The sequence below is a fragment of the Macrotis lagotis genome, chromosome 3 (genome assembly GCF_037893015.1).
Source record: "Macrotis lagotis isolate mMagLag1 chromosome 3, bilby.v1.9.chrom.fasta, whole genome shotgun sequence".
NCBI classification, from domain to species: domain Eukaryota; kingdom Metazoa; phylum Chordata; class Mammalia; order Peramelemorphia; family Peramelidae; genus Macrotis; species Macrotis lagotis.
This window is the reverse complement of record NC_133660.1, coordinates 281,753,782-281,779,556: the sequence shown is the minus strand read 5'-3', so window position 1 is coordinate 281,779,556 and position 25,775 is coordinate 281,753,782. Positions and strand designations below refer to the sequence as shown.

At 56.2% G+C, this 25,775-nt stretch overlaps 1 protein-coding gene across 1 annotated transcript; it reads left to right on the top strand.

Moving 5' to 3' along the window:
• The first annotated feature begins 2,636 nt into the window (after positions 1-2,636).
• Positions 2,637-25,775, top strand: GRK2 (G protein-coupled receptor kinase 2). Its single transcript, XM_074230955.1, has 21 exons — positions 2,637-2,814; positions 18,643-18,719; positions 19,917-19,990; positions 20,270-20,371; positions 20,587-20,661; positions 20,942-21,003; positions 21,413-21,464; positions 21,868-21,959; positions 22,065-22,164; positions 22,280-22,358; positions 22,451-22,581; positions 22,918-23,012; positions 23,127-23,234; positions 23,608-23,674; positions 23,955-24,055; positions 24,180-24,246; positions 24,335-24,430; positions 24,613-24,775; positions 24,889-25,025; positions 25,177-25,290; positions 25,543-25,775. Exons 1-21 carry the CDS (start codon positions 2,702-2,704, stop codon positions 25,705-25,707), a joined length of 2,070 nt encoding a protein of 689 aa, XP_074087056.1. The 5' UTR covers positions 2,637-2,701; the 3' UTR covers positions 25,708-25,775.

Sequence of the window (25,775 nt, the reverse complement as noted above, 5' to 3'; positions counted from 1 at the left end):
GGAGAGGGGGTACACGGGACCCCCCACAGAGCTCCCCTGCCTCACAGGGTGACATCTGGAATACTTCCCTGGGACAGGGCAGAGCACCTGAAGAGGGTCCCTAAGATGCCCCTGTGTTCTTTGGGGCCTGCTGGCTGTCTCAGTGGCTTGGGGAGCAGCTTTTGGATATCCCACTGACCCCCAGGGCTGACCACACCCGGAGAGCCCTTCCCCCCTCCCCATTTCCAGGGCTCAGCCCGGCGCCTCATAAACCAGGACTGGTGGTGGGGGCCCTGGGGCATCATGGGGTGTGGGGGGACCGGGGACATCGCGGGGTGCAGGGGTCCCGGGGCATCATGGAGTACAGGGGGGGCCAGGGGCATCATGGGGTGGGGGAGCATCATGAGGTGCAGGGGTCCCTGGGCATCGTGGGGTGCGGGGGTCCCGGGGGCATCGTGGGGTGCGGGGGGGCCCGGGGGCATCATGGGTGGGGGCATCATGGGGTGTGGGGGGACCGGGGGCATCATGGGGTGCGGGGGTCCCGGGGGCATCGTGGGGTGCGGGGGGGCCAGGGGCATCATGAGGTGCGGGGGTCCCGGGGCATCATGGGGTGCGGGGGTCCCGGGGCATCATGGAGTGCGGGGGTCCCGGGGCATCGTGGGGTGTGGGGGGGGCCAGGGGCATCATGAGGTGCGGGGGTCCCGGGGGCATCGTGGGGTGCGGGGGTCCCGGGGGCATCGCGGGGTGCGGGGGGGGCCAGGGGCATCATGAGGTGCGGGGGTCCCGGGGGCATCGTGCGGTGCGGGGGGGCCCGGGGCATCGCGGGGTGTGGGGGTCCCGGGGGCATCGTGGGGTGCGGGGGTCCCGGGGCATCGTGGAGTGCGGGGGGGCCAAGGGCATCATGAGGTGCGGGGGTCCCGGGGGCATCGTGGGGTGCGGGGGTCCCGGGGCATCATGGAGTGCGGGGGTCCCAGGGGCATCGTGGGGTGCGGGGGGTCCCGGGGCATCGCGGGGTGCGGGGGTCCCGGGGCATCATGGGGTGCGGGGGTCCCGGGGGCATCGCGGGGTGCGGGGGGGGTCCCGGGGGCATCGCGGGGTGCGGGGGGTCCCGGGGGCATCGCGGGGTGCGGGGGTCCCCGGGGGCATCATGAGGTGCAGGGGTCCCGGGGCATCATGGGGTGCGGGGGGGCCAGGGGCATCATGGGGGGTGGGGGCATCGCGGGGTGCGGGGGTCCCGGGGCATCATGGGGTGCGGGGGGGCCGGGGCATCGTGGGGTGCGGGGGTCCCGGGGCATCATGGGGTGCGGGGGGGGCCAGGGGCATCATGGGGTGGGGGCATCGCGGGGTGCGGGGGTCCCCGGGGGCATCATGAGGTGCAGGGGTCCCGGGGCATCATGGGGTGCGGGGGGGCCAGGGGCATCATGGGGTGGGGGCATCGCGGGGTGCGGGGGTCCCGGGGCATCATGGGGTGCGGGGGTCCCGGGGCATCGTGGGGTGCGGGGGTCCCGGGGCATCATGGGGTGCGGGGGGGCCAGGGGCATCATGGGGTGGGGGCATCGTGGGGTGCGGGGGGACCGGGGGCATCGCGGGGTGCGGGGGTCCCGGGGGCATCGCGGGGTGTGGGGGTCCCGGGGCATCATGGGGTGCGGGGGTCCCGGGGGCATCGTGGGGTGCGGGGGGGGTCCCGGGGGCATCGCGGAGTGCGGGGGGGGGTCCCGGGGGCATCGCGGGGTGCGGGGGTCCCGGGGGCATCGTGGCGGGAGAGCAGGGGAGGGGGAGGGGAGGGTCGCGGGCCCAGGCCTACTATGTGCCAGGCAGGTGCCCGGGGCCGGGCCGCGGGGAGGGGAGGGGGGGGGTGTCTCTGAAGTCACGTGGGGGTCACGGAAGGTGGGGGGGGGCGCCGAAAGCTGATTGGCCCGAGGCGCCGAGGGGCGGGATCGCCGGCGCGGGGGGCGGGGGGCCTGGCGGCGCCCCCCCCCGGGCCGCGGGGCCACATCGGGCCCGGCGCGCGCCCTGGCGACACCCCCGCGCCCCGGCAGCGCTGGACCAGCCCGCGAGCACTGAAGCGGCCGGTGGGGGAGGGGCGATGCGGGCCCGGGCGGGGCCCGGGGCGGAGGGCGCCGCGGGGGGGGGGCGCGGCGGGCCGGGGGCGGGGCCTGGCCGAGGGAGAGCCATGCGAGTGAGGCCCGTGGCGGAGGGTAGGGGGCGCCCCCCCGGGCCGGCGCCCGGGCCCCGGCCGCCCACCCCGCCGGCAGGGGGCGCGGCGGCGCGCGGCGGGGGCGCGCGGCGGCGCGCGGCCGCGGCCGGCAGGGGGCGCCGGGCCTCGTCGCTGCGCTCCTCGCTCGCGGCGCAGCCCGGGAGCCCCCCCCAGTCGCCGCCCCCCCTGGCCCCGTGGCTGCTGCGGCGGCCGGGCCTGACGGGCGGCTGGTGCTCGGCGGCGCAGGCGGGGCTGGGAGCCGGGCCGAGGCCGAAGCCGGGGCCGCGGCGGGGCCGGAGCGGGAGCCGGCGGAGGCGGAGCGGCGGGCGCGGGCGGCATGGGGCGGCGCCGCCGCGTGTAGGCCGGGGCCGGGGCCGGGGCCGAGGCCGGGGCCGGGGCGGCCGGGCCGGGCCGCGGCGGCTGGAGAGCCTCGCCGGGCGGGACGGGGAGGCCCGCGAGCGGCAGGGCGGCGGCGGCGGCGGCGGCGGCGGCCCGGGCGGCCGCGGCGGAGAAGGGGGCTACAAGATGGCGGACCTGGAGGCCGTGCTGGCCGACGTGAGCTACCTGATGGCCATGGAGAAGAGCAAGGCCACGCCGGCGGCGCGCGCCAGCAAGAAGATCCTGCTGCCCGAGCCCAGGTGAGAGGCCCCGGGCCCGGCGCGCCCGGCGCGGAGCCCCGGAGGCTCCCCGGGGGGCGGACCCCCACCTCGGGACGGCCCCGGGCCCGCACTGCCCACAGTGCCCCCTTGGGCTCCCGCCGGCCCTCGGCGCTCATTCTTGCCTCCTCACGCCTGCCCCCGTGTCCACTGCAAACTTCTCATTGCCTAGCAACCGCCAGCGGTGCTCGCCCCTTTATGGCACCCCTCTGCCCCCCAGCCTCCCCTGCAGTCTGCTGCCAGCCTCTCCCTCCAGCGCACCCCCGTAACTGCAGCCTGCTCTTGCCCTTCTTTCCCCTCCTGGGCTACACCGGATTCTCTTCCTCAGGCCCTCTGCTTTACCCCTTCTCTCCCCTCTTCTGTACCGTCACTGTGCCCTGGCACCCGCCCGGACCCACAGACACCACAACAAACCCAATTCCTGCCCCCCAGGAGCTTGCGCTCCCCTAGAGACACTTGCCTCCGAACCTGTTGAGGTTCCCCTCCTGCTCCCTCCAGTAATCCCAACTCAGCTTCACCGAATAGGACTTTCTCCCAAATCCTCGGTCTCCCTTCCCCATCACCCCCTGACAAGAAGCCACATTTTGGCCAGCACCTGTGTGAAGGGAAGGCCTCCCATACCTTGGAGTTGGGTTTGAGCAGGGTCTGTCTGTGCCCCCCGCCCAGGCCCAAGAGTCGGGGGGCAGTGATGGGGGAAGGGGATGAATGAAGGCTGCCCCATGTGAGCGGCATTGCGGCCTGCCCCAGACTGCTGTAGGGAGAACCCCTTCCACTTGGGTGCCAACAGGGAGGATAAAACCCAGATGCCATCTGTTTGTTATACTTGGGAGAAGCACCCAGGACGCCTTCCTGTCCACCACCTCTAGCCTGGCTCCCCAGGGGTACCTGGAAAGACTGGAGGCCTGTCCTCCCTCCCTCCAGGACCATGTTTACATTACACCGAGATTGCTATTGCCTGACAGTTCTATGTAGCAGCTGTGTGTGTGTGTGTGTGGGGGGGGTCCCTGCTGCCCTTCACCGAGCTCCCCATCAGAGATGCCCTCCCAGATAACAGGGTGTGAGGCTCAGCGAGGTTCCCTGGGCTGGGGGGACCATACACATGGAGTGTGCCTGGGTCAAGATTCTGAGGCATGAGCTCACTCTGGGTGTGACTGTGTTTTGCCTGGACCCTGGAGCGGCCAGGCCCGGGTCAAAGTGAGAGTTATGGGTGTTTAGAGGCGACCAGTGCTGAGCAGTGACCCCCCCCCCCCCAAGTTGGCCCGGGGTGCCCAATGTCATGCTGGGGGTGCTCTTCGTTGCTCTCAGAGCATCTCTAGTCACTAGGTTTCAGATTGACTGAGCGTGAGGGCCAAGGGAGGGGGATTTGCCGGCTGTTCGTACAGGCCCTCCCTTGGGGGCCCCTTTCTTTTCTGACTCTGGTGATCAGATTTCTCAAAACAGGAACTGGGGCTTACGGTGAACACGGGGCTGCCCAGGGAGCAGGGACAAGATGGGGCCCAAGAAGTTCAGAAATTGCTAAACTGGGGAAGGAGGAAGCTGGGGACCTAGTACTGTTTTGAGTTGGGGATCCCACACCACTTGGAGATCTCCAAATGGGGACCCAGCATGTCTTGACTGGAGTGAGGGTGACCGCTCGCTCCCTCTTAGCCTGGCCTTCCTTCTCCCCTGGGATGACCAGACTGGCCTAGAGCCTGGCTTTTGTTGCCTGTGTGGCCTTGGGCAAGTCACTTCCCTAACTAGGCCTCATTTCCTCCTCTGTGAAATGAGTGGGGGCCAGTTTTAAAGCCATGCTTAATGAAACTACAGAAAGTAGGAGTGATGGAGGCAGAAGACTAGGCTTCCCCTCTCACCTCTGAGGCCCCTCCCCGGACCAGTTTGTTCATTTATATAGGGAGAGGTTGACCTTGAGGGTCTTTGCTATCCCATCCTGCTGTGGGACAGTTACAGTTTCTTCTGGATATTTCTTTTTCCCCTCTTGTCTCATCTCATCCCTAAAACAAAACAACCACGTGAGAAAGACATTTGTCAATGGTCTTGTGCCCATTTTATAGGTGAGAAAAACTGAAGCTCAGGGGAGCAAAGCCCCTCCCCAGACCCATAGTTAGTGGCAGGCCTCCAGTCTCCTCCTCTGTCCCTGACAGGTGGGGTGGTGCCCCCCCAGAGTCTTCTTTTCTTGGATAATCTCAGATCTCTGGGCCTGCCCTGAAACGGGACCAAATGATGGACCCCTGTGCCCCTTCTAGGCCCAGCTGCCTTCTCTCTCAGCACTGCCCTAACGGCTTCTGGCAGCTCCTGAGGTTCACCCCAATGTAGTCGGCAGGGACAAAATGCTGAGACAGGGGCAGAAAGGAAGCTGGAGGGGAGGGGTCATAGATCCAGAGAGGTGCCTTCGGGAGACGGCTGCAGGAAGGAGCTCTGATCTCCATCCATACTGAGGGAAGAGCCCCCTGCTGTCCCCCCCACCAGTAGCTGCTGCTCGCCTTCACAATTGCTGTCAGTGGCCCCCCCTTAATTAGAGCCACCCCTCTGCACCTGAGCAGCTGTGGACCACTGCCCCCTTCTCTTCCTGGTGATGTCGGTGGGACATGAGTCGTGCCATTGGCCCCGCTGGGCAGAGGGGCCTTCCTTAGTCTTGGGCACTTCCTGCTCTCTCCTCCCCTTTATTTCCTCCTTGCTGACCTTTTCTGTATTTCCTGTTCTGCTTTTCCCTCTACTGCTTCTCTCCTGTTAACTCTTCACCTCCTCCCAAGCTTCCTGCCTCTCCCCTTTGGGGGAGGGGTCTCCTTGCCCCTGCCTGCCCTCCTTCCAGCTTCGTGCTCCTTCAGCCGAAGGCCAGATGTTTCCAGCCATTGTCTCTTCCCTGCCTGAGTCAGGAGCCCCCCCCCCCCCATGAGGTTCTCCTTCCCCCAAAGCAGCCCTGGCACTGGCAGGCCTTGAGGGTCTGTCCTGAGTTCTAGGAGCTAATGCGTGGCAGGCTCCTGGACTTCCAGGCCTGGCTGAAGTCCTGGTTAGTTAATAAGCATTTATGAAGCGCCTCCTGTATACTGAGCACTTTGTCAGGCCCTGGGGTATGGAGAATAGAGAGAGGAACTAGATCTGGGGCTTCCCAGAGCAGACTGGTCTCCCACCCTCCCTGGTCCTCCCTGGCTCAGGAGCTGACTCCATCCTTCAGGCCTCGTTCCCCCTCCCCTGGATGTTGTCTCCTTGCTCGATCCACATCCGCCTCCCCAGTGGCAGCAAGTGAGGCTCCTCGGCTTGCCAAGCAGGCCCCTTCCATGCTTTCCCTGTCCCCACTCCACCACCACGCCTTTGCCCTGGCTGTGCCTCATGCCAGCCGTGCACTCTCTTCAAGACTGTGTCATCTCCCTCACAGCCCTTGCCCTGGAGCTGGTAGAGCCTTTCCTTTGTGTCCACCTCGTTTGTGTGTGTGTGTGTGTGTGTGTGTGTGTGTGTGTGTGTTTATGTATGAGTGCTGTCTTCTGCCGTAGAAGATAAGCTCCCTGAGGGCAGGAACTCTTTCATTTGGGCTTTGTGCTGGCCACAGACATAGAGGGGAAGAGGACAATGCAGGGAAGGATGGGTTGGAGAAGGTCCTGGGAGAGGCCAGACTCCCGGTCAGAAAAGATGGGGCTCTGATATAGGACTAGGGAGCCCCCCCCCCCCCCCCCCCGGTGCTTATGGAGGGCCCCACGTGAAGGGGCAGAGCTCTCAGCACCGTAGAAGACCACTCCTCTGGCCTCTCCTCAGCAGAGCAATTAAGGCATCACCTGGGAGAGGAGTGGGGGTGTGGTTAAGGCTGGAGCCCACCGGGGCAGTGGGGAACAGCTGGCACATCATCAGAGCCTTGCTTTAGACATTTTTGGAGCAGGCTTTGCAAGATAAGAGGTTGGGGAGGAGAGAGCAGAGCAAATGCAGCCCTGACTCTAGGGTGCTCCGGACTGCACTGATGGGGATGTTGCCTCAGAGAGAAGAGAATAGCAGTGGGGGGTAGTGGGAAAAGCCTTGGGTGAGGGTTCAGATGCCAGGGTATGCTTGCTGTCTGTGTGACTGTGGGCAAGTCATTCCCCTGGGCCTCAGTTTTCCTCCCTGACATAAAGTAGGAAATGATAGGGTAGCCCGTGAGGTGTCTCTCATCTCTCTTGGAGAAGGCCGGGTGGGATAACTTCGGTCATTCCCTCTCTTGGCCTCAGTTTCCTTGATGACCTCTTGGAGGGTTTCTGTAGTGCCTCCCTAGAATTCTGTTCCTCATCTCTAAAAGGAATTGGAGAGATGATGTCTTGGATCCCTTTGGGCTTTCAGCCTCAGTTTCCTTATTATTCCTTAATGAAGTCAGTTTTGTTGGCCTCTTCTGGAAGAGGAGAGGTTTCAAGTGGGTGACCTCAAGTGGTCTCCCCCAGTTCTCTGGGCCCCCTCCCAGCCAACGGCACATTCCTCCCGCCCACCTCTGGCTGGCAGAGCAGGGTGACAGTTCTGGGGGCAGAGGCACCAGCTGGAGTGGGCATAGCTCCTGTCTCCTGGAACATTCATTGTCCCCTCTGTGGGGAGGGCACCAGCCCCCTTGGGCCTTTCCTTCATTGTCCAGAGAGATTGACTTACATTGGTGTTATTGGCCTAAAAAGAAGATGACCAGACTGTAGCTGAATTCTAAAACGCTGATAGCTGGCCCGGCAGCCTTATATCTCTGGGTATCTTTCCCCTTGCAAGGACTTGCCTCTTTCCAGAAGTGAGTCTTCACATGAGATCCTAGTGCAGCCCTTGACTAAGAAGCCCAAGACCCCAGGCTGGGGCTGCTGTGATTGGCCTCAATTTATTGGGAGATCCATCCATAATGCTTTGGACTCCTGTTCCCAGACCTGTTGTCCTGACCTTCCAGGCCCATGAACCCTTGAAGCAGAGGCTTGGGGAAAGAGGCTGGCCAGGGCCTTGGGCCCCAGCTCTCAACCCACCAGCCCCGCCTCCCTGGTTGTTCCCACATGGGTCATCGCTTCTTGAAACCCTTCCTTCCATCACACCTTGTGGCCCAGCTCACTTCTTTGGGCCAGGCTGGCTCCTGGCAACCTAATTGGCGGCTCCTGGAGGCTCTTTGCTTGTGAAAGTGCCAGGGATGGTGGCAGCATTTGACAGGGAGGTCCCAGATGATGTGAGGGCTGCTCATGGGTCTGCAGAGTCTGAAGGACATTCTCTTCCCCTCTGCCCAGTACCCTTTTGTTCAGATGTGTAACCAGAAGGGACCTGCAGCCATCAAGAGCAACCCTCTCGTTTTAGAGGAGGAAACTGGGACCTGGGGAGGACATGCTGGAAGTATTGGGGTGGGATTGGAATTTGAACCTCCACACTCGAGAACTTCAGTTTGCTCATCTGGAAAAGACGAGACTTGGACTAGGGTGACCTCCAAGGTCTCTCTTTTCCTAATGCTAGAATCCCCAAAATAGGGGTGATCGGCCTTGAGGCCTGTTCTGGAGGGATCATCCTAGAGCAGGAGGGCCATCCCAGGGAGGATGTAGGGTTGGTTCCTTCCCAGCCAAGGAAGGCCCTGTGGGGATCCCATCAGGGCCTCTCCACTGCTTGTGGCACAGCACCTTCAGCCCCAAGAGAATCATGAAGAAATAGTAATAAGGCCCCAGAGGAGGCTGAGTTGGCTTCCCCCAAAGGACCCTGGGGGGTCCCTCGATAAAGGCAGAGCCCTTGAAGTAGAGTTAGCCCAGATGTAGAAAGGCTGGAGGAGACTCGGGGAGCCCAGCCTTCAGGACTGTAAGAGCTGACTGCTGCACCAGCCCAGCAGGCACCAGAGCCAGGTGCAGTGGCATCATGGGGTCTGCAAGGACCAGTGCTGCAGCCTTAGGAGGGAGCCCAGTGTGGGCTTGGGGGAAGGGAAGAACAAATAAGTGAATTCTTGAACCCAAAGCTGAGAAGAGGGTCTGTCTGCTGCAGCTCATCTTTCTAGACCAAAAAAAACAGGACAAGATGGCTAGAGACAATTGGGGTTTTCCCCCTTTTGTTAAACAATTTGATTTTGTTTATTTTCAATCCTTCCTCCTCCTTCATCTATTGAGAAGGCAAGGAAAAACCCAACACCAAATATGGATAATAATGCAAAATAATATTAGTCAAAGAGAGACTGCTGTCTGTCCTCTGAACCTGTCAGTTCTGGAGATAGATGCCATTGTCCGTCTTGCCTCCTTTGGAAATGTTTTAGGTCATTGTGATGATCAGAATTAGTGAAAGGCTGCTTTCAGAATGGATTACAGTCTGGTTGTTGAAATAATTCTTGATTCTGCTCACTTCACTTTGCATCAATTCATATAAGTCTTTGCAAGTTTTTCTGACCCCATCCCCACCCCCCTCCTCATTTCTTGTACCACAATAGTATTCCATCATAATTGTGTACTCCAGCTTGTTCAGTCATGTCCCAATTAATGCGCATCTCCTCAGTTTCCAATTTTTTGCCATCACAATTGCTGTATTGTTGTAAATATAGGTTCCTGTCCCCTTTCCTTTGATCCCTTTGGGAACCTGGGAATGGGGCAAAGGTACACACAGTTAATAGCTTTTTGGGATATAGCTCCAAATTTCTTTCCAGAATGGCTGGACTAATTCATATCCCCACTATGTATTCAAGTATCTGTTTTCCTCCAGCCCCTCCAACATTTGGCATTTTCCTTTTTTGTCATCTTAGCCAAAATGCTAGGTATGAGGTGATACCTCAAGAGTTGTTCTAATTTACATTTCTCTAATTATTAGTGATTTGAAGCAGTAGTGTCAGACTCAAATGGATTCGATCCCTAAAGTGGCATATTGATTTAGAAAACCACAAATTCGTAATATACATATATATATATATACACACATATATACATATATATGTGTGTACATATATATATGTGTGTATATATATATATATTTGACATTCCTATTTACCTTGTTAAATTTTGCCAGTTACATTTCAATCTAGTTCCTGGACAAGAGTTTTGCTTATTTGGCTATTAGGTTGCAAGTTTGACACCTCTGATTTAGAGCATTTGTGTTAAATATATATAGTTAATTGCTTGACTTTCTTTTTCTGAAAACTATCCATAACCTTGGAGCACTTATCAATTAGAGAATGACTCTTTTTCGTCTAAATTTGACTCAGTTCCTTTTACAGAGAATCCTTTTTCAGAGAATGAGTTTCAGAGAAACTTAGTGCAAAGTCCTCCCCCCCCCCCCCAGTTTCCTGCTTTTCTAATTTTAGCTGCATTGGTTTTCTTCGTGCAGAATTTTTAAATTTTAAATAATCAAAATATCTATTTTACCTCCTTTGAACCTCTTTCACTTGTTTGGTCATGATTTCTTCCCCTTTCCATAGCCGTGACGGGTAATTTCTTCTACCTTCCTCTGATTTGTCTAAGTCATACACACCCAGTGGGAGCTCGTAGATGGTGGGAGGTCCTGGTCTAACCCAGATTCTCCCATACTGCTGCTCAGTTTTCCAAAGAGTGAGTTCTTGCTTCAACAGCTGGGATCTTTTCAATTTATCAACATGAGATTCTGGGGCACCTAACCTGTTCTACTGATCACCTTCTCTATTTCTAACCAGGTTAGAACCAGATTGTTTTGATGACATTAGAGTTTGAGATCTGGTAATGGGAAGCCCCCTTCCTTCCTATTTTTTTTTTTTTTAGGTTTTTGCAAGGCAAATGGGGTTAAGTGGCTTGCCCAAGGCCACACAGTTAGGTCATTATTAAGTGTCTGAGGTCGGATTTGAACCCAGGTACTCCTGACTCCAAGGCCAGTGCTTTATCCACTGCACCACCTAGCCTCCCTAAGACAGTGCTATTTTACACTATGAAAGAGAGATCTAACATCCAATTTTTTTTTTTTGCAAGGCAATGGGGTTAAGTGGCTCGCCCAGGGCCACACAGCTAGGTATATTATTGTCTGAGGTCAGATTTGAACCCAGGTACTCCTGAGTCCAGGGCCAGTGCTCTATCCACTGTGCCACCTAGTCACCCCGTTCTTCCTATTTTTAAAACATTGACTTGCTTTTTCCTGACCATTTGTTGCTCCAAACATATTTTAAGATTTTTTCCCCTCGCTCTATAAAATAATTCTTGGATAGTTTGATTGCTGTGGCCCTGAGTAAATTAATTCATTGATGTAGTGGTGTCATTTTTATTGTGTTGGCTTGGCCTACCAATGAGCAATGATTATTTCTCCCATTACTTTGGATTTGTCTTTATTTGTATGAAGAGTGCTTTGTGATTGTGTTGATCTAGTTCCTGTATATGTCTTGGCAGGTAGACCCCCAAGTCTTTTCTATCCTCTGCAGTTATTTTAAATGGAATTTCACTTTCTATCTCTTCCCACTGGGTTTTGTTGGTAAGAGGCAGAGACACTGAAGATTGATGTGGGTTTAATTTCTAGATCCTGCAGCCGGGTCGAAGTTACTGATTATTTCCGTCATTTTCTGGTCCACTCTAGGGCTTCTAAGTGAACTACCATCAGATCATCTGCAAAAAGTCTTGGATTTGCTTTTTCCTCTTTGCCTGTGCATGTTCTCTCCACTTCTTTTTCTCCTCCACTTACTATAGGTAGGCTTTCTAGGACAAGCTTGATCCTCACTCCCCCTGATCTTGCTGGGAAGGTTTCTCTCTTTCTGGGGCCACCTGCCTCTGCAGTGGTTAAGGTCTTCTTTTCCTCTGTGAGACAGGGGACAGGAAACCTTAGTGCTTCCTCTCTCTTCCCTCCCAACCCACAATGGTCCCCCCCCACCCCCTCCTCCCCCAGTCACTTCAACCACACACTGGGCTGGGGAGGGAGGAAGTTGTCTTTTCCCACACAGGCAGTGTTGTGAGTGATGGGCCCTTGTGTGCCCTGCCAGCCAGGACAGATCTCCCTGCCCCCCCCCCATCATTCAGAGCTAGAAGGGAGATTGGGGATCATTTTATGAATGGGGAGATGGGGATGGGGAGGGATCCTGACTGGCTTCCACCCCATGGGGGTCACTCAACCAGGCTCCTCTAGAGGAACTAAAAAGTGAGAGGGACAGAGAAGAGGGAGCCCTAGCCATGGTGGCCCGGCTGTGGCTAGACTGGGGCCACCTGCTGGGGTCTGGCTTGGCATCAGCAGGACTGTGTGAACTGAGGCTCTGATTCTCATGTAGCTCTTGGGGATTGCTAGACTCAGGACAGGCCAGGGGGAATGGCACTGTAGGTGAAACAAATGATAAATCCCCAATGAGCCCCATTGGTAGTACCTGGAAGACCCTTAGGCAGTCTCCTCATCAGAGGTGGAGGGTGGGTCTCTGTTTGTAGGGGCCGAAGGGAGCTCTAACCAGATTTTTAAAAAAAATTTTATTTAAGGCAATGGGGTTAAGTGACTTGCTCAGGGTCACACAGCTAGACTTATTTAGTGTCTGAGGTCGAATTTGAACTCAGGCCTTCCTGATTCCAGGGCTCTATCCATTGCACTACCTAGCTGCCCCTGGGAGCTCTAACCAAGTCAGTATTTCCCCAGGTTCCCCCAGGGCCCCAGCATGCTTGGGTGTGATAGGGGCGTGCCAGAATATAGGTTAGACCGTGTGTTTTCTGGGAATTGGGGGGGAAGGTCATTGTTTCATGAATCTTCTATTTCATTGACTGACCTCCCCCAGGACTTGGGGTTTTTTTTTGTCTTAATTACATGAAAAATTATAAGGTTTTTTTTTTTAAATATGAGTTTCAAATTCTCTTTCTCCCTCTTCCTTGAGAAGATTCTGCATGTGCAGTCATGTCATGCATTTCCATACCCCCCCTTGAGTCAGATGTCCTCACACCCCAGAAGGGGATGGCGAAACATGGGGAAGTGTATGAAGCCAGAGGAGGCTTAGAGGGAGGTCCCCAGAAGTCCTTTCTAGGCTCAGCTCAAAGAGCAGCTCTCCTAGCCCGGGAAGCTCTGCCCCACCCACTAAGGGCTGCTGGACCCAGAGGCAGAGGTGCCCCTGCCCTCCAAGAGCTTCCTCTCTGTTCCAGGCAATTGGGGAGAAGGGGGGAAGGGAACAGGAGCCTGGAAGGAAGCTCACCCCGAGGCTAAGGTGAAGAGACTGTGTCCCACCCTGTGCTTGGCAGCCAAGCCCTTGGGGCTGGCATGGTCGCTTGGCCAGACAGGGACTGATGGTCCGGCCTGGCTGCAGTGAGGGCTGTGGAGAGACCCCCCCAGCTGAGTTAGGAAAGCCTAGAAGAACACAGCAAGCTTGGAGGGGCCTATGGCACATGTCCTCTGACTTGGGGCTGGGGTGGACCTATGGGAGTGGGTGGCATCCCTAAATAAGAAGGGGTGCAGAAAAGAAATGGCGGGACAGACAAAAGGCAGGCTAGAGGTAAGGAAAGCTAAGCCAGCAGTGTTGGGGAGATCCTGAGAAGTAGAGGATGCTGGGCCTCCCATAGATACCCACCACCTTCTCTCATTCCCTCTTGTTTCCAAGTCTGAATGAGGAAACTGAGCCTTCCAGATTCAACCTTAAGTTCCTACTACCTGTAAAGTTCTGTGCTGAGACCAGAGAATAGAGGATAGAGGAGGGTCCCACCATCCCTGCCCCCAAGCAGCTCATTGTCTGGGAGTGTGAGGAAATCTGAGGAGGAAGAGATGGTCCCCCAGTTGGAGGGCTCAAGGGAAGCTGGAGAAGAGGTGGGGGAACCAGAAATTCATGGGAACGAGACTTGGATGGGATCAGAGAGTTTGTGACAGAGGAGAGTTCCAAAGTTGTTGTTGAAAAATAATTTTAAAAGAAAAAGAAAGGAAGGAACTGGTTTATGAACAGCCTTAATCAGGAGATGACCCAGGTAATTGGGGGCCAATTGTGCTTGTGTAGGAAGGATGGGATCTACTAAGGTAGAATTTTAATAGGGATGAATATCAAATTTTCCGCTTGGGTTTAAGAAATCAATAGTGCAAAGACCACCTGAAGAAGATATGGCCCCAAAACACTATGCTTAGAAAAGTTTGCAGATTGCTTGGGAGGCCAGATCAGCATAGCTGCCCTCCGAGACAACCAATGGCTGAGTGTTGGGGAGCCCAGGACAAAGGAGGACCCTAGAAAGGGGCCTTTAAATGAGTGGGGGCCTGTGGCCAAGGTACGAAAGATGACCTAGAGAGGGGTTTACTGATCTGGTGCCTTTTGATAGTGATTGGTTCTGGAGGTAAGGAAGTCCAAGAGTGTCAGAAATAATGAACAAAGGCAGCCAGAGGCCCCCTGGACACAGCCTCAGTTCCCCACCAGATGGATGGACTGAATTCTTGGTGCCAGTTTAGGAAGCACATTGCCTAGCCCAGTTGTGAGTGATGGACCCTTGTCTAGGAAAGGGATAAATTGGAGGAGCTCGAGATGAGACTCAGGCTGTGAGTCTGCTCCCAAGTATTTGGGGAAGATGCAAAGTGGGTCAGGTTCAAGCTACATAGAAGGAACAACTGATTTTTTTGTTTTTAGTTTTCAGCAATGACTTTTCAGTAAGTTCTTGAGTTCCACATTTTTCTACCTCCCTCCCTCCCCTCCCCATGACAGCAGGTCACCTAATACAGATTTCCTATCTTGTTTAAGAACACACTTATGTTAGAAGTCCTAAGACAGTATGTTAGGAGCAACTTTGTTGTGCCCGAAGATGTCCAGAAGTTGGCCCTAGCTGGTAGAGGGCCTCCAGGCCAGGCCAGGTGAAGCCTGGCCATGTATGGCTTCCAAGGACCTTCCTGCACCCCAAGAGTCTGTGAACCACTGTATGTGTTGAAGCCAGAAGGGGATGTGACTCTAAGATCTGTGCATCAAGAAGGGGGTTGGGGCAGCTCTGTGAGGCTACAGACAGGTTGGCCAAAAGTTCAGGTGCCAGGCAGTGAGGCCTGGACAGGGCTAGCAGAAGCAGTGAGGAGAAGATAGGACAGATGCCAAGGCTATTACCAGTGACTTGGTAGCGGATTGCCTGTGACTGGCAGGGTGGTGATGGTGGCATTGGAATGGGTCAGGTAGCCACAGGAAAGGATCCAGTGTGGGCAGCAGGTAGAGAAACAGGCATCCCGAGAGGACATAAGTAGCAGTTGGAGGTGGAGGAGCAGAGCTCTGCCCTCCAAGAGGGTGGCCAGCAAGCTACCAGAGCTGGCTTGGGACCTGGGAAGAGAGCGGGGAGAGGACGCAGAGACAGAAGTGAAATGGTCCCTGCCAGCTAGGACAGAGAAGATGACCTATGTGGACAGGTACACGAAATGAATACGAGGCAGATTGGGGAGAGGGAACTGGCAGGGTTTTGTCCAGTGGTACATGATTGGCATCTGGAGGGAAATTGGGGATTCCTAGAAACCAAGTGAGGAAAAGGAAGGTCCTAGGTTGGAGGGATGGGTGATGAGAGGACTGGGGATGGAGTGTCGAGTGGGTAGACTAGTGATACCTGATTACAAAAGGTGTGAGAAGCTTGGGAGGCCAGGAGAGAGGACCAGGCTGGGAAGAGATTCTGTGGAAGGCCTCTCATGTCCCACCTGCCGCCCTGCCCTGCTGTTTGACCCATTGCCTAGACTAGGCTGTAGCTCCCTAATTACTCTTCCCAGTAGTCTTACTCCTTTCCAATCCATCACACAGCTGTCAAAAATGTTACTCCTTTTAAAAATGTTTTATTGATATAAATTGTTTTGAACATTTTCTATATTTCTCATGGTAACACCTACTTTCTCTCAGAGATCCATTTGTTGTTGCTGAGTTGTTTCAGTTGGGTCTGGATCCTGGACTGATCTTGCCATTTCCTTCTCCAGCTCATTTCATAGATGAGAAAACTGAGGCAAACAGGGTGAAGTGACTTGTTCGGGGTCACACAACTAGTGGTGTCTGAGACCAAATTTGAACCCAAGTCTTCTGACTCCAGGCTCCTCGTGCTCTAAGCAGTGTTCCTCCCCTGACCCTCTGTTTGTATCAGCTCTGAGGAAGTTTCTGTGTCTGATCCTGGAGGTCACCTGGTGATTATTGAGAAAAAGAGGGACATCATGGAGGCAAGCATGGGCTCCATGGTCTAGGTCCTCAACCACCTGAAGCTTTGCGAGCTGGGATCTAAGGCACCAGAGAGATGCCACAGGCACCTTGCCCCCCCCTCCTGCCAGTGTTTTCAGTGGGTGAGAGCCAGGGCCTTCCCTTGGCACTGGCTGTCAAAGGCCCTCATCACAACTGTCCAATGGTTTTGGAGAAGCCTGTTGTCCTCACTGGAACTTGCTCCTCCTGAGGCCTGTTGGGATCAAGATGGGGGAGGAGGAGAAGAAGCAGGTCAAGCTAGGAGGCCAGGCCATGCCTTACTGAGCCCAGGCTTCATGTGCCAGCCTGGCAGTACATATATGATGGTAGCCTTGAGACAAGGAGCCAGGCCCCCCAGCTTTCCTTCTCCCTCAGCCTGCTGCTCCATTGAATTTTGTGGTGTGGCTCCCTTTTCTTTGTAATATTTTATTTTTCCAGTTATATGCAAAGATGGGTTTCAACAACTGGTTTTTGTAAAATTTTGAGTTTTATATTTCTTTCCCTTCCTTCCCCCCCCATCCCCTGACAGAAAGCAATCTAACATAGGTTATATATGTATAACTATGTTAAACATGAATCCACATCATACATGTTGTGAAAGAAGAATCAAATCAAAATTGAAGAAAAAACCATAAGAGGGAAGGAAAAAGCCATAATGCAAAAAACTTTTTTTATTTTTTTACAAATTGAAAATAAGAAGCTTTGCTTACTCCCTGGTTCCTGCTCTGAATGTAGATGGTATTCTCCATCGCAAGACTTGTAGAGTTGTCCCCGATTACTGCACTGACGGAATGAACAAGTCCATCATGGTTGGCCATCACCCCATGTTGCTGTTAGTCTGGATAATGTTCTCTTTGCTCTGCATCTGTTCATGGAAAGCTTTCCAGGCTTTTCTGAAGTCCTGTCCCTCATGATTTCTCATAGAAGAGTAAGGTTCCATCACATTCAGAGATCATAATTTGTTCGGCCTTTCCCCATTTGACAGCATCTCCTCAGTTTCCAATTCTTTGCTACTATGAAAAGAGTTTCTTTAAATATTTTTTTGTACCTGTGGGTACTTTATGATTTCTTTGGGAATCAGACCTGGGAGTGGAGTGTCTGGATCAAAGGGTCTGGACAGTTTATTGTTGTTCAGAAAGGTTGGATCCGTTCACAGTGTGTGGCGCCATTTTCTAAGCTAAGGATGATTATTTGAGGAGCTTCGGGAAGATTTGGTCGAGAGCTTTCTGGCCCCAGTGTTGAGGTAGCCCTGAACTATTCCTAGGATTGACTGGTGCAGTCAGCTGACCCGGTGAAAAGACCAGGTCCTTGCCAAGGCTGCTGGGGTACAAAGAAAGGCAGCACGGTTCTTGCCTTCATGGCACTTCCGATCTAGTTGGATGTGAGAGATCCTTACAAGTCAGAGGGCCTGGAATTGCAGCCCAAGCCAGAAGTCTCATTGGAGCTTGGGAGAGCTGAGTGAACAGCAGCTGCTTCTAGCTGGGGTGTGGGTCTCCTCCCCTAGGCCAGGCCTCTGAGGCCCCTCACTCCCAGTGCTGAGCCTCCTCTGGGGTTGTCCTCTCGCCTGCAGTTCCACTGATAGACTGAATGACCTCCTGCCTGCCCTGGCCAAACCCATGTGGCCCCTCCCTGAGGCCCGCTGGGTCTCCTGTCCTCCACTGCTTACTTCCCCTTCCATTGAACGGGGCCTGTCTCCTGCCTCATGCCCAGTCAACTGTAATGATTGGATCCTCAGCCATTGCGTTCTTCCCTGACGCCATTCAGTGGTTTCCCGCTGTCCAGGCCCTCCATGAAGGGGCCTCACCTTTCCTTTGGTGCTTTCCCCCTTCCCTGGGAATACTCCCCTGCATCATTTTTGTCACCAGCCATCTTGGCTGAGCTTTTGTAGACATACACACTGAGGAGTCTGGACGTGGGCCTCCACTCCCCACCGGAAGATTCCTTCATTGGCCAGGCCAAGTCTCTGAGCTGCTGCCCTCCCCCAGGACAGCCAGTCCGGACCTTGCCCAGCCAGACTGGAGGGATAGGTTGGGTCCAGACCCTTCTCTCCACTTTGGGTGGCCCTTCCAGATTCAGGTCCAAGCCCCACTCTCTGCAGGAGACCTTCCCCCATGACCTTCCATCATCTCTAAATGTGCCATACCCCCATGAAAAGAGGGAGTGGCTGCCTCTGGTTATGGATCCCAACTTTGCACAGTACCTACCTGTGGCCAGGTGAGTCGAGTGAGAAGTCGGTTCAAATCTTCCCTCGGCCTTCCTAACCGGAGGACTCTGAGCAAATTACTGAACCTTTTTGCTGTAGCTTTCTCACCCATGAAATGTCCGCTTCACAGGGTAGCCAGTCAGCAAGCATTTATTAAACTCCACCTGTGTGCTCATTCTGTGCCAACCGCTGGAGAAAAGGCAAAACCCGAGCCCCCTCTTCTCAACCTTCTCATGGAAGAATGCCCTACTGTGTACCTGTTCTTCCCTTCTCTTGGGAGAGCGCCATCAGCCAGCCAATGTTTATTAAGCCCCTATTATGTGTCTGTTCTCCCCTGCTTGTGGGAGAGTGCTGTCAGTTGACCAACATTCATTAAACTCCTACTGTATGCTGAGTGTGAGGTCTCTCAGAGACAAAACCAGAGTCCCTATCTTCAGGTAGACCCTGTTCTCATGGGAAATTGTGTTGAGGGTCAGGGAACAAGTTGCCCAAGACACTTTGCCAATCTTTGCCAGACTGACCTCCGGCAGGGATCGAGGGGGAGCTGGCACTGACTCTATGGGATGCAGCCTTCCTCTCCCCTGCCACCGTCTACCCTCTGTCCCCACAGCATCCGGAGCGTCATGCAGAAGTATCTGGAAGACCGAGGGGAGGTGGCCTTTGAGAAGATTTTCTCTCAGAAGCTTGGTGAGTGAGGAGGGCTGGCCATGGGCCCCAGGGGCTCCCTGCAGGGCCAGGCCTCAGGGCGGCCTCCCCACTAGAGGCCGGGGAAGTTCCTCCTTTGGCTTGTTTTTCTGAGCTGTTGCTTCCCCTTGGCCAAGGCTGCAGCTGTACTAGGCCCGTTGGTGGGACTGACAGGAAGGGGCGGGGCCCTTCCTGTGGAGGGGCCCGGACTGCTCCTGAGGGCCGGCTGCTGGCCAGCTGCTGGCTTCTCCATGAGGCTCCCACTGGCTTCTCTCTGGCCATCATTGAGGGTGTGGGCCTCAATGCTTGAGATTGCTTGAGATCTGGAGGATCCCCTCCCCAACCCCATCCCAGGCCTGGCCCTCCCAGATAACCTTGACTGAGTCTCCCCTTCCTGCCCTTCCCTTGGAACAAAAAAGGACAGGACAGGAGAACCAGCCAGCACCTGAGTCCCGTCCACGTTGGTGGGGTTCATCTCGACTTGACCTTATAGACAGTTGGGAGTCACAAAGTGGGGCTCCTGGGTAGTTTCCTCCTTCCTTGAAGGTTCAGCAGCAGACAGTGGGAAGAGGTAGTGAATTCTTAGAGCTGGAGATCAGTCCATGAGACTGAGGGCTGAGGTCAGGGACTCTGGCCCTGAACATGCCTGGACCAGCCTGCCATCTAGGCATGCTGCTTAATTAGAATGAGGGGTTTCCCAGCTGGGGATGCTGCCTGGAAGGAATTCTGAAGTGAGTTCCAGAGAGGGACCATCACATCATCCTTCTTGGGCCTCAGTTTCCTTTTCTATAAAATGAATGGGCCCCTCCAGCTCAGATCTATAACAGGCTCCCCCTTCTTTCACCCTTTGCCCCCTCAGCCCCTTCTCAAGGTTCTCATCACTGGATTCAGGGGCCCCCCAACCCCACCTTCCATTCCAGGGTGGTTGACAGAAAGGGCCCAGGGGGCTAGTTTCCGAGTGAAGGGCCCCTCCAATGTGTCCATGGGTGTTAAGTATGGCAGGTATGACTTCAGGGTCTGGTACGAAAAACAGACTTCAATCTGCCCTGTTCTCCCTTGGTATCTGTGGGCCTCAGTTTACTCATTTGAAAGTAAAAGGATATGACTGAAATGCCTTGGGTAATCTATGACTTACACCTCCCCCTCCCACACACTCACACAATTTTTCTCACCTGTACCCTTTCTTCTCTGAATTCTTAGGCTACTTGCTCTTCAGAGACTTTTGCCTGAACCACATGGAGGAGGCCAAGCCCCTGGTGGAATTTTATGACGAGGTAGGAGAGAGCTGCCCCCTCCTTCTAGATCTAGTCTGGCTGAGATGGGGGACAGGGACCTTGCCTCCTGGACCTCTGGGATGTGGGCCTGCCTGCCCGTTTCTGAAACCCTCCCCTGGACATACGAAAGGTTGTGGCCATTGACGAAATCCATTCAGGCCCAAAGGATAATACAGATATTAATGCTAAAGAAAGTCCCAGAGGGAAGCTTTTGCACGGGTTGTGTTGGGGTAGGCCCCTGAGGGGACCCCCCATGACTCCCGGGGACTTGTCGATCAGATCAAGAAATATGAGAAGTTAGATTCGGAGGAGGATCGTACCCTTAAAAGCCGAGAGATCTTCGACTCGTACATCATGAAGGAGCTGCTGTCCTGCTCGCACGTGAGTGCTGCTCGCTGCCCTCTGCCCTTTGCTTGCACCAGCCGGCTCTGGCTAGGTGAAGAACTGCTGTTGCCTCGGGCCAGGCTCACCCAAATCTCTCCTTCTCAAAAGTGATTCCTCACTGGGAGGAGCAGGCTTTGAACTGGAAGAAGGGAGTGGGGGATCCGGGGCTCTCTGAGACACAGAACTGACAGTCACCCATCTCCCTTTCTTAGCCTTTCTCAAAGAATGCCACTGAGCACGTACAGAGCCGGCTCCTAAAGAAACAAGTTCCCCCTGACCTGTTCCAGGTAGGTCCTGTGTGTTTCCTGTGCTGCCCCCTCCACCCCCTGGCCTCAGTACCCTAACTTGCATTAGGCCTGCTCTGCCCATGCTATCCTAGCTGTAATCTGTCACCATCAGTCATACCCTTTTACAAAATGTGATTAGAAGTTAGCATTTGCAGACAGCCCTAAACAGATGCCACCCTACCACACGCCAACAAATATCTTGGGCAATCTTAAGGCCTGGACTCTGTAGCCTATCCTGAGCCCTAAATCCTGTGTTTGGCACTTTTTTTTTCCCCCATAGCCATACATTGAGGAGATTTGCCAGAGGCTTCGGGATGATGTATTCCAGAAATTCATTGAGAGGTAAGTTTGAAGGTCAAAGGGGAGGAGAAGACAGAAGGGAAAGTAGAAAGTCTAGGAGAGAGCAGGAAAGGAAGAAATGACTGGGCGGAGGGTCAAGTTTGGGAAGCCCAGAGTGAGTGCCGGGCCTCTGGAGGTCCCCCAGAGGCAGGCAGACCCAATGGGGCTTCCTTTTGTCTGGATTCTGTGAGATCTGTCCAGGGGACTCCTATGACTGGAACATGATGGCCCAGCATGTCTGTCCTAGGCTCTTCTCAGGCATGCTGAGGGTGGGCCGGCTCATATCCAAGAGGATGAAAAAGGGTAGCTGAGTCTCTTTGTCCTTGTCTCTGCACTGTGAGGGGGAGCGGGAGACAGGCTGGGCCAGGTCGGTGCCGGGCTCACTGTGGCCATGCCACCCTCTCTGTTTCAGTGAGAAGTTCACTCGGTTTTGTCAGTGGAAGAATGTGGAGCTTAACATCCATGTGAGTAGGTGCTGGGAGCCGGAAGTCTGTGGTCATGCCTTGCTCCAGAGGCTTTTTTCAGCAGTCACAGGATCCTAGCTCTAGAGCTGAGAGGGTCAAGCCAACCCCCTCATTTTAGGAAATCGAGCCCTAGAAAAGGAAAGGATTTGCCCAAGGTCACACAGTTTGTGTCAGAGGCAGAATGTGAACCCATTTTGTACCTCCATTGCCTGGAGCCCAGGGGCACCTTGAGAGAAGACAGGGGTTCTAACCTGACTCTAGGGGGTATTGAAAGAGCAAAGGGAAGGAGATGCCCTTCCTCTCCTGCCCCGGTGTCTTGGAGGCAGGCAGACTGTCAAGGGCCCAATCCCTCGGGAGCTGCTGGGTGACACTGATCGCTGCTCCGCTCACTCCACTCCACCAGCTCACCATGAATGACTTCAGCGTGCACCGGATCATCGGCCGCGGTGGCTTCGGGGAGGTCTATGGCTGCCGGAAAGCCGACACAGGCAAGATGTGAGTGGCTCCAGCTTTTCAGACTGACGTGTGACTGGGACATGGGCCGGGGCGGGGGAGGGGATGTCCTGACTCCTGACCAGCCTGACGGCCCCTCCCCTCCAGGTATGCCATGAAGTGTCTGGATAAAAAGCGCATCAAGATGAAGCAAGGGGAGACGCTGGCCCTGAATGAGCGGATCATGCTTTCCCTCGTCAGCACCGGGGTGAGCCGGGCATCGAGACGGGGGCTCCCTGACCCCTTGCCCCAGGGCTGGCGGGACTCCCCGCCCAGGGGGATGGGACACTCCTCATCCTCCTCTTGTCTGCCCCCCCCCCCAGGACTGCCCCTTCATTGTCTGCATGTCCTACGCCTTCCACACTCCGGACAAGCTCAGCTTCATCTTGGACCTCATGAATGGTGAGCCCTTTCTCCCAGGGTCTCCCCCAGGACCTGGCTGCCTGGGCCCTGGGCTCCGGTCTCCAGCCTCTCTGTGTTCTGACCTTCTCTAGGGGGCGACCTGCACTACCATCTGTCTCAACACGGAGTCTTCTCGGAATCAGACATGCGCTTCTATGCTGCCGAGATCATCCTGGGCCTGGAACACATGCACAGTCGATTCGTGGTCTACCGAGACCTGAAGGTGGGAGAAGCCCTCCCCCCACCAGCCCCACACTGCCCCCAGGCCAGAGCCCCTGAGCACCCGGCAGGTGGCATATGACAGCTCCACCCCCAGCTCAGAAGCTTCCTTTGTGACCTTCCTCCAAGCTAGGTCCAAGCTTCTGCTTCTCCTTGGCCTCTGGTGGGTCCCTGGTTTCCTTTCAACACTCCCCCCACCTCATTCCCCATCAAGGACCTTGGTTCCTGGGCATTGGCTAAGCACCCTGGCCTCCCTTTCCTGGTCCCCTGCTGCCTCTTGCCCAGACCCTCGCCAGCTGGCAGGGAGGGGTCCCCATGGATGTGTGTGTCTCATCTACAGCCCGCTAACATTCTGTTGGATGAATTTGGCCACGTGCGTATCTCGGACCTGGGTCTGGCCTGTGACTTCTCCAAGAAGAAACCTCATGCCAGTGTGTGAGTATGGGCCCCCCCCATGAGTCCCCAAGCTCCTTCCCCAGGGTGTTACTGGCGTCCTCCTATCCTCTCTTCATTATCTGGCTCTGACCCAGCTCCTGTGTCCCCCCCCAGGGGCACCCATGGCTACATGGCCCCGGAGGTCCTGCAGAAGGGAGTGGCCTATGACAGCAGTGCAGACTGGTTCTCTCTGGGCTGCATGCTCTTCAAACTGCTGAGAGGGTGAGTGGCCACGGCCCCCCGGGTCCTGGCCTGGCCTGCCCTGTGCTGAGGGGCCTGGGCTGGGTCACTCCCCTGGGTCTGGGATTGGATCAAAGTTACCCCCAGGGGACAGAGGAGGAGGCAGCCCCAGCCTTCATGCTCTCAGGCCCTGGGACCCTCCTGGCCTCCCACCTGAGTCTGGGAGCAGGTGTGGCCTCAGGTTTCTTCCCCCCCCCGCCCCCCAGCCCAGGGGTCATTGCAGCACTAGGGCAGGTTCAGGTGCTTGGTGTCACCAGGCGAGCAGCAGTTGCCTCTGGGAGGGGGGGAAGGCAGGGAGGGATGCCCACATGGAATGGGTACCAGTTACCTCCTGATTGCTGCCTTCCCCATCCAGGCACAGTCCCTTCCGCCAGCACAAGACCAAGGATAAGCACGAGATTGACCGCATGACGCTGACAATGGTGAGCGCCCAAAACACAGGCGGGAGGCGCCAGTTGTCCTTCCCCCTCCCACTTACCTGCCCCAGGAAGATTAAAAAGATGCCTCTTAGGGCCTCCTGGGCCTGAATCTGTATGTGTCAGGCCCTGGGTCAGGCCCCCAGGGCCACAGAGAGACACAGAACAGATGCCCAGTCATTTAAGACCCGCCCCCCCGGGAGGCCCATGGGTGGAGCCATGTGGGCAGGGACTGGGTGGCAGATGCTGCAGGGCCTGTTGAGACCCCCCCCCATTTCCTTTGCAGGCCGTGGAGCTGCCTGACTCCTTCTCACCAGAATTACGCTCCCTTCTAGAAGGATTGCTTCAAAGGGATGTCAACCGGAGGCTGGGCTGCCTAGGACGGGGGTGAGTGAGTGCCTACGACTTGGGCAGGGGGCAGGCACCTAGCACCAAAAGAGAGGCCTCAAAAGGGCAGAAAGGCCTGAGCCTCCAGGCTGAAGGTCATCCTCCCCCCCCCAATCCCCCACAGGGCTCAGGAGGTGAAGGAGGACCCGTTTTTTAAGACTGTGGACTGGCAGATGGTTTTACGGCAGAAGGTAAGAGTTGGGGCAAGGTTAAGGATGGCCGCAGGCTGAGCCTCCCTGGCTGGGCAAGCTCCCTCATGGCCTCATCTTCTTGGGACAGTACCCGCCTCCCCTGATCCCACCTCGAGGGGAAGTGAACGCTGCTGATGCCTTTGATATTGGCTCTTTCGATGAGGAAGATACCAAGGGGATCAAGGTAGGATGGGGGACCCGTCTGTTCTGCCCAGCGGGGGAGGGAGAGGCCCGGAAGCCCCCAAGCTCAGCACCACCTCAGTCGCTGCCACCACGGGGACCTGGGGCCCATGTCTGTCCTCATCCGGGAGCCTGCTTAGTCTCGGGGCACCCATGCCACACACGCTTCTGCCCGTTCTCCTGCAGCTGCTGGACAGTGACCAGGAGCTCTATCGAAACTTCCCCCTGACTATCTCTGAGCGCTGGCAACAGGAAGTAGCTGAGACGGTCTTTGATACAGTGAATGCCGAGACGGACCGGCTGGAAGCCCGGAAAAAAGCCAAGAACAAGCAGCTGGGCCATGAGGATGGTGAGCCCCTGCCCTCTCCCTGTACCCTGGGGCCCCGCTGGGCACTGCCCGAGGCCCAGCCTCCTGCAGAGCACAGGCTTCACCATGGGCTCACTCTCTTGCTCCTCCCCTAGATTATGCTCTTGGCAAAGACTGCATCATGCACGGCTACATGTCCAAGATGGGCAACCCCTTCCTCACTCAGTGGCAGCGGCGCTACTTCTACCTGTTTCCTAATCGACTTGAGTGGCGGGCTGAGGGCGAGGCACCGGTAAGGAAGGAGCCGGGCTGGGCTGGGCTGGGCTGAGTTGACCTAGGCCATGGTGCCATGCTAGGCTGGGCCAGGATGAGCTGAGCTGGGCTGGGCCGGGCCAAGCCGGGCCTGTCCCCCAGTCTCACCATTCCCTCTCTGGGGTCTGCAGCAGAGCCTCTTAACCATGGAGGAGATTCAGTCCGTGGAGGAGACACAGATCAAAGAGAGGAAATGCATACTGCTCAAGATCCGTGGTGGCAAACAGTTCATCCTGCAGTGTGATGTGAGTTGGGGAAGGGGCTGTCATTGGACCACCCGCCTGCACTAGGCTCAGCTTCTGGGCCCAGGTGGCACCTCCCTTTGCGCTTCCTCCGTGGGCTCCTGCCTTGGGGCTGGGGGAGGGATGGGGCTTCAAGGACATCTCAAAGGATTTCACAAGGTGGGCCCCTCCAGGGTGGAGGCTTGGTACTGGGGGTTCTCCTGTCTCCCATCCCTTTGCTGACCTGGGTCTGGTCGGGGGGGGGGTGGTGAGCAGAGTGACCCGGAGCTGGTTCAGTGGAAGAAGGAGCTGCGCGATGCCTACCGTGAGGCTCAGCAGCTGGTGCAGCGCGTCCCCAAGATGAAGAATAAACCTCGCTCGCCTGTGGTGGAGCTGAGCAAGATGCCGCTGACACAGCGGGGCAGTGCGAACGGCCTCTGACCCCTGGCACCCCCTCGCCACCCTGCCCTTGCCCAACCTTTTATAAACCTCTAATTTATTTTGTGGAA

What these genes read in the sequence shown, in the direction of transcription:
- GRK2 (XM_074230955.1), top strand. Translation starts at nt 2,702, where the DNA reads ATGGCGGACCTGGAGGCCGTGCTGGCCGACGTGAGCTACCTGATGGCC. An exon ending in AGCTGCTGTCCTGCTCGCAC is followed by an intron (nt 20,372 to 20,586) that starts GTGAGTGCTGCT and finishes TCCCTTTCTTAG; the next exon opens with CCTTTCTCAAAGAATGCCAC. An exon ending in ACCGCATGACGCTGACAATG is followed by an intron (nt 23,675 to 23,954) that starts GTGAGCGCCCAA and finishes TTTCCTTTGCAG; the next exon opens with GCCGTGGAGCTGCCTGACTC.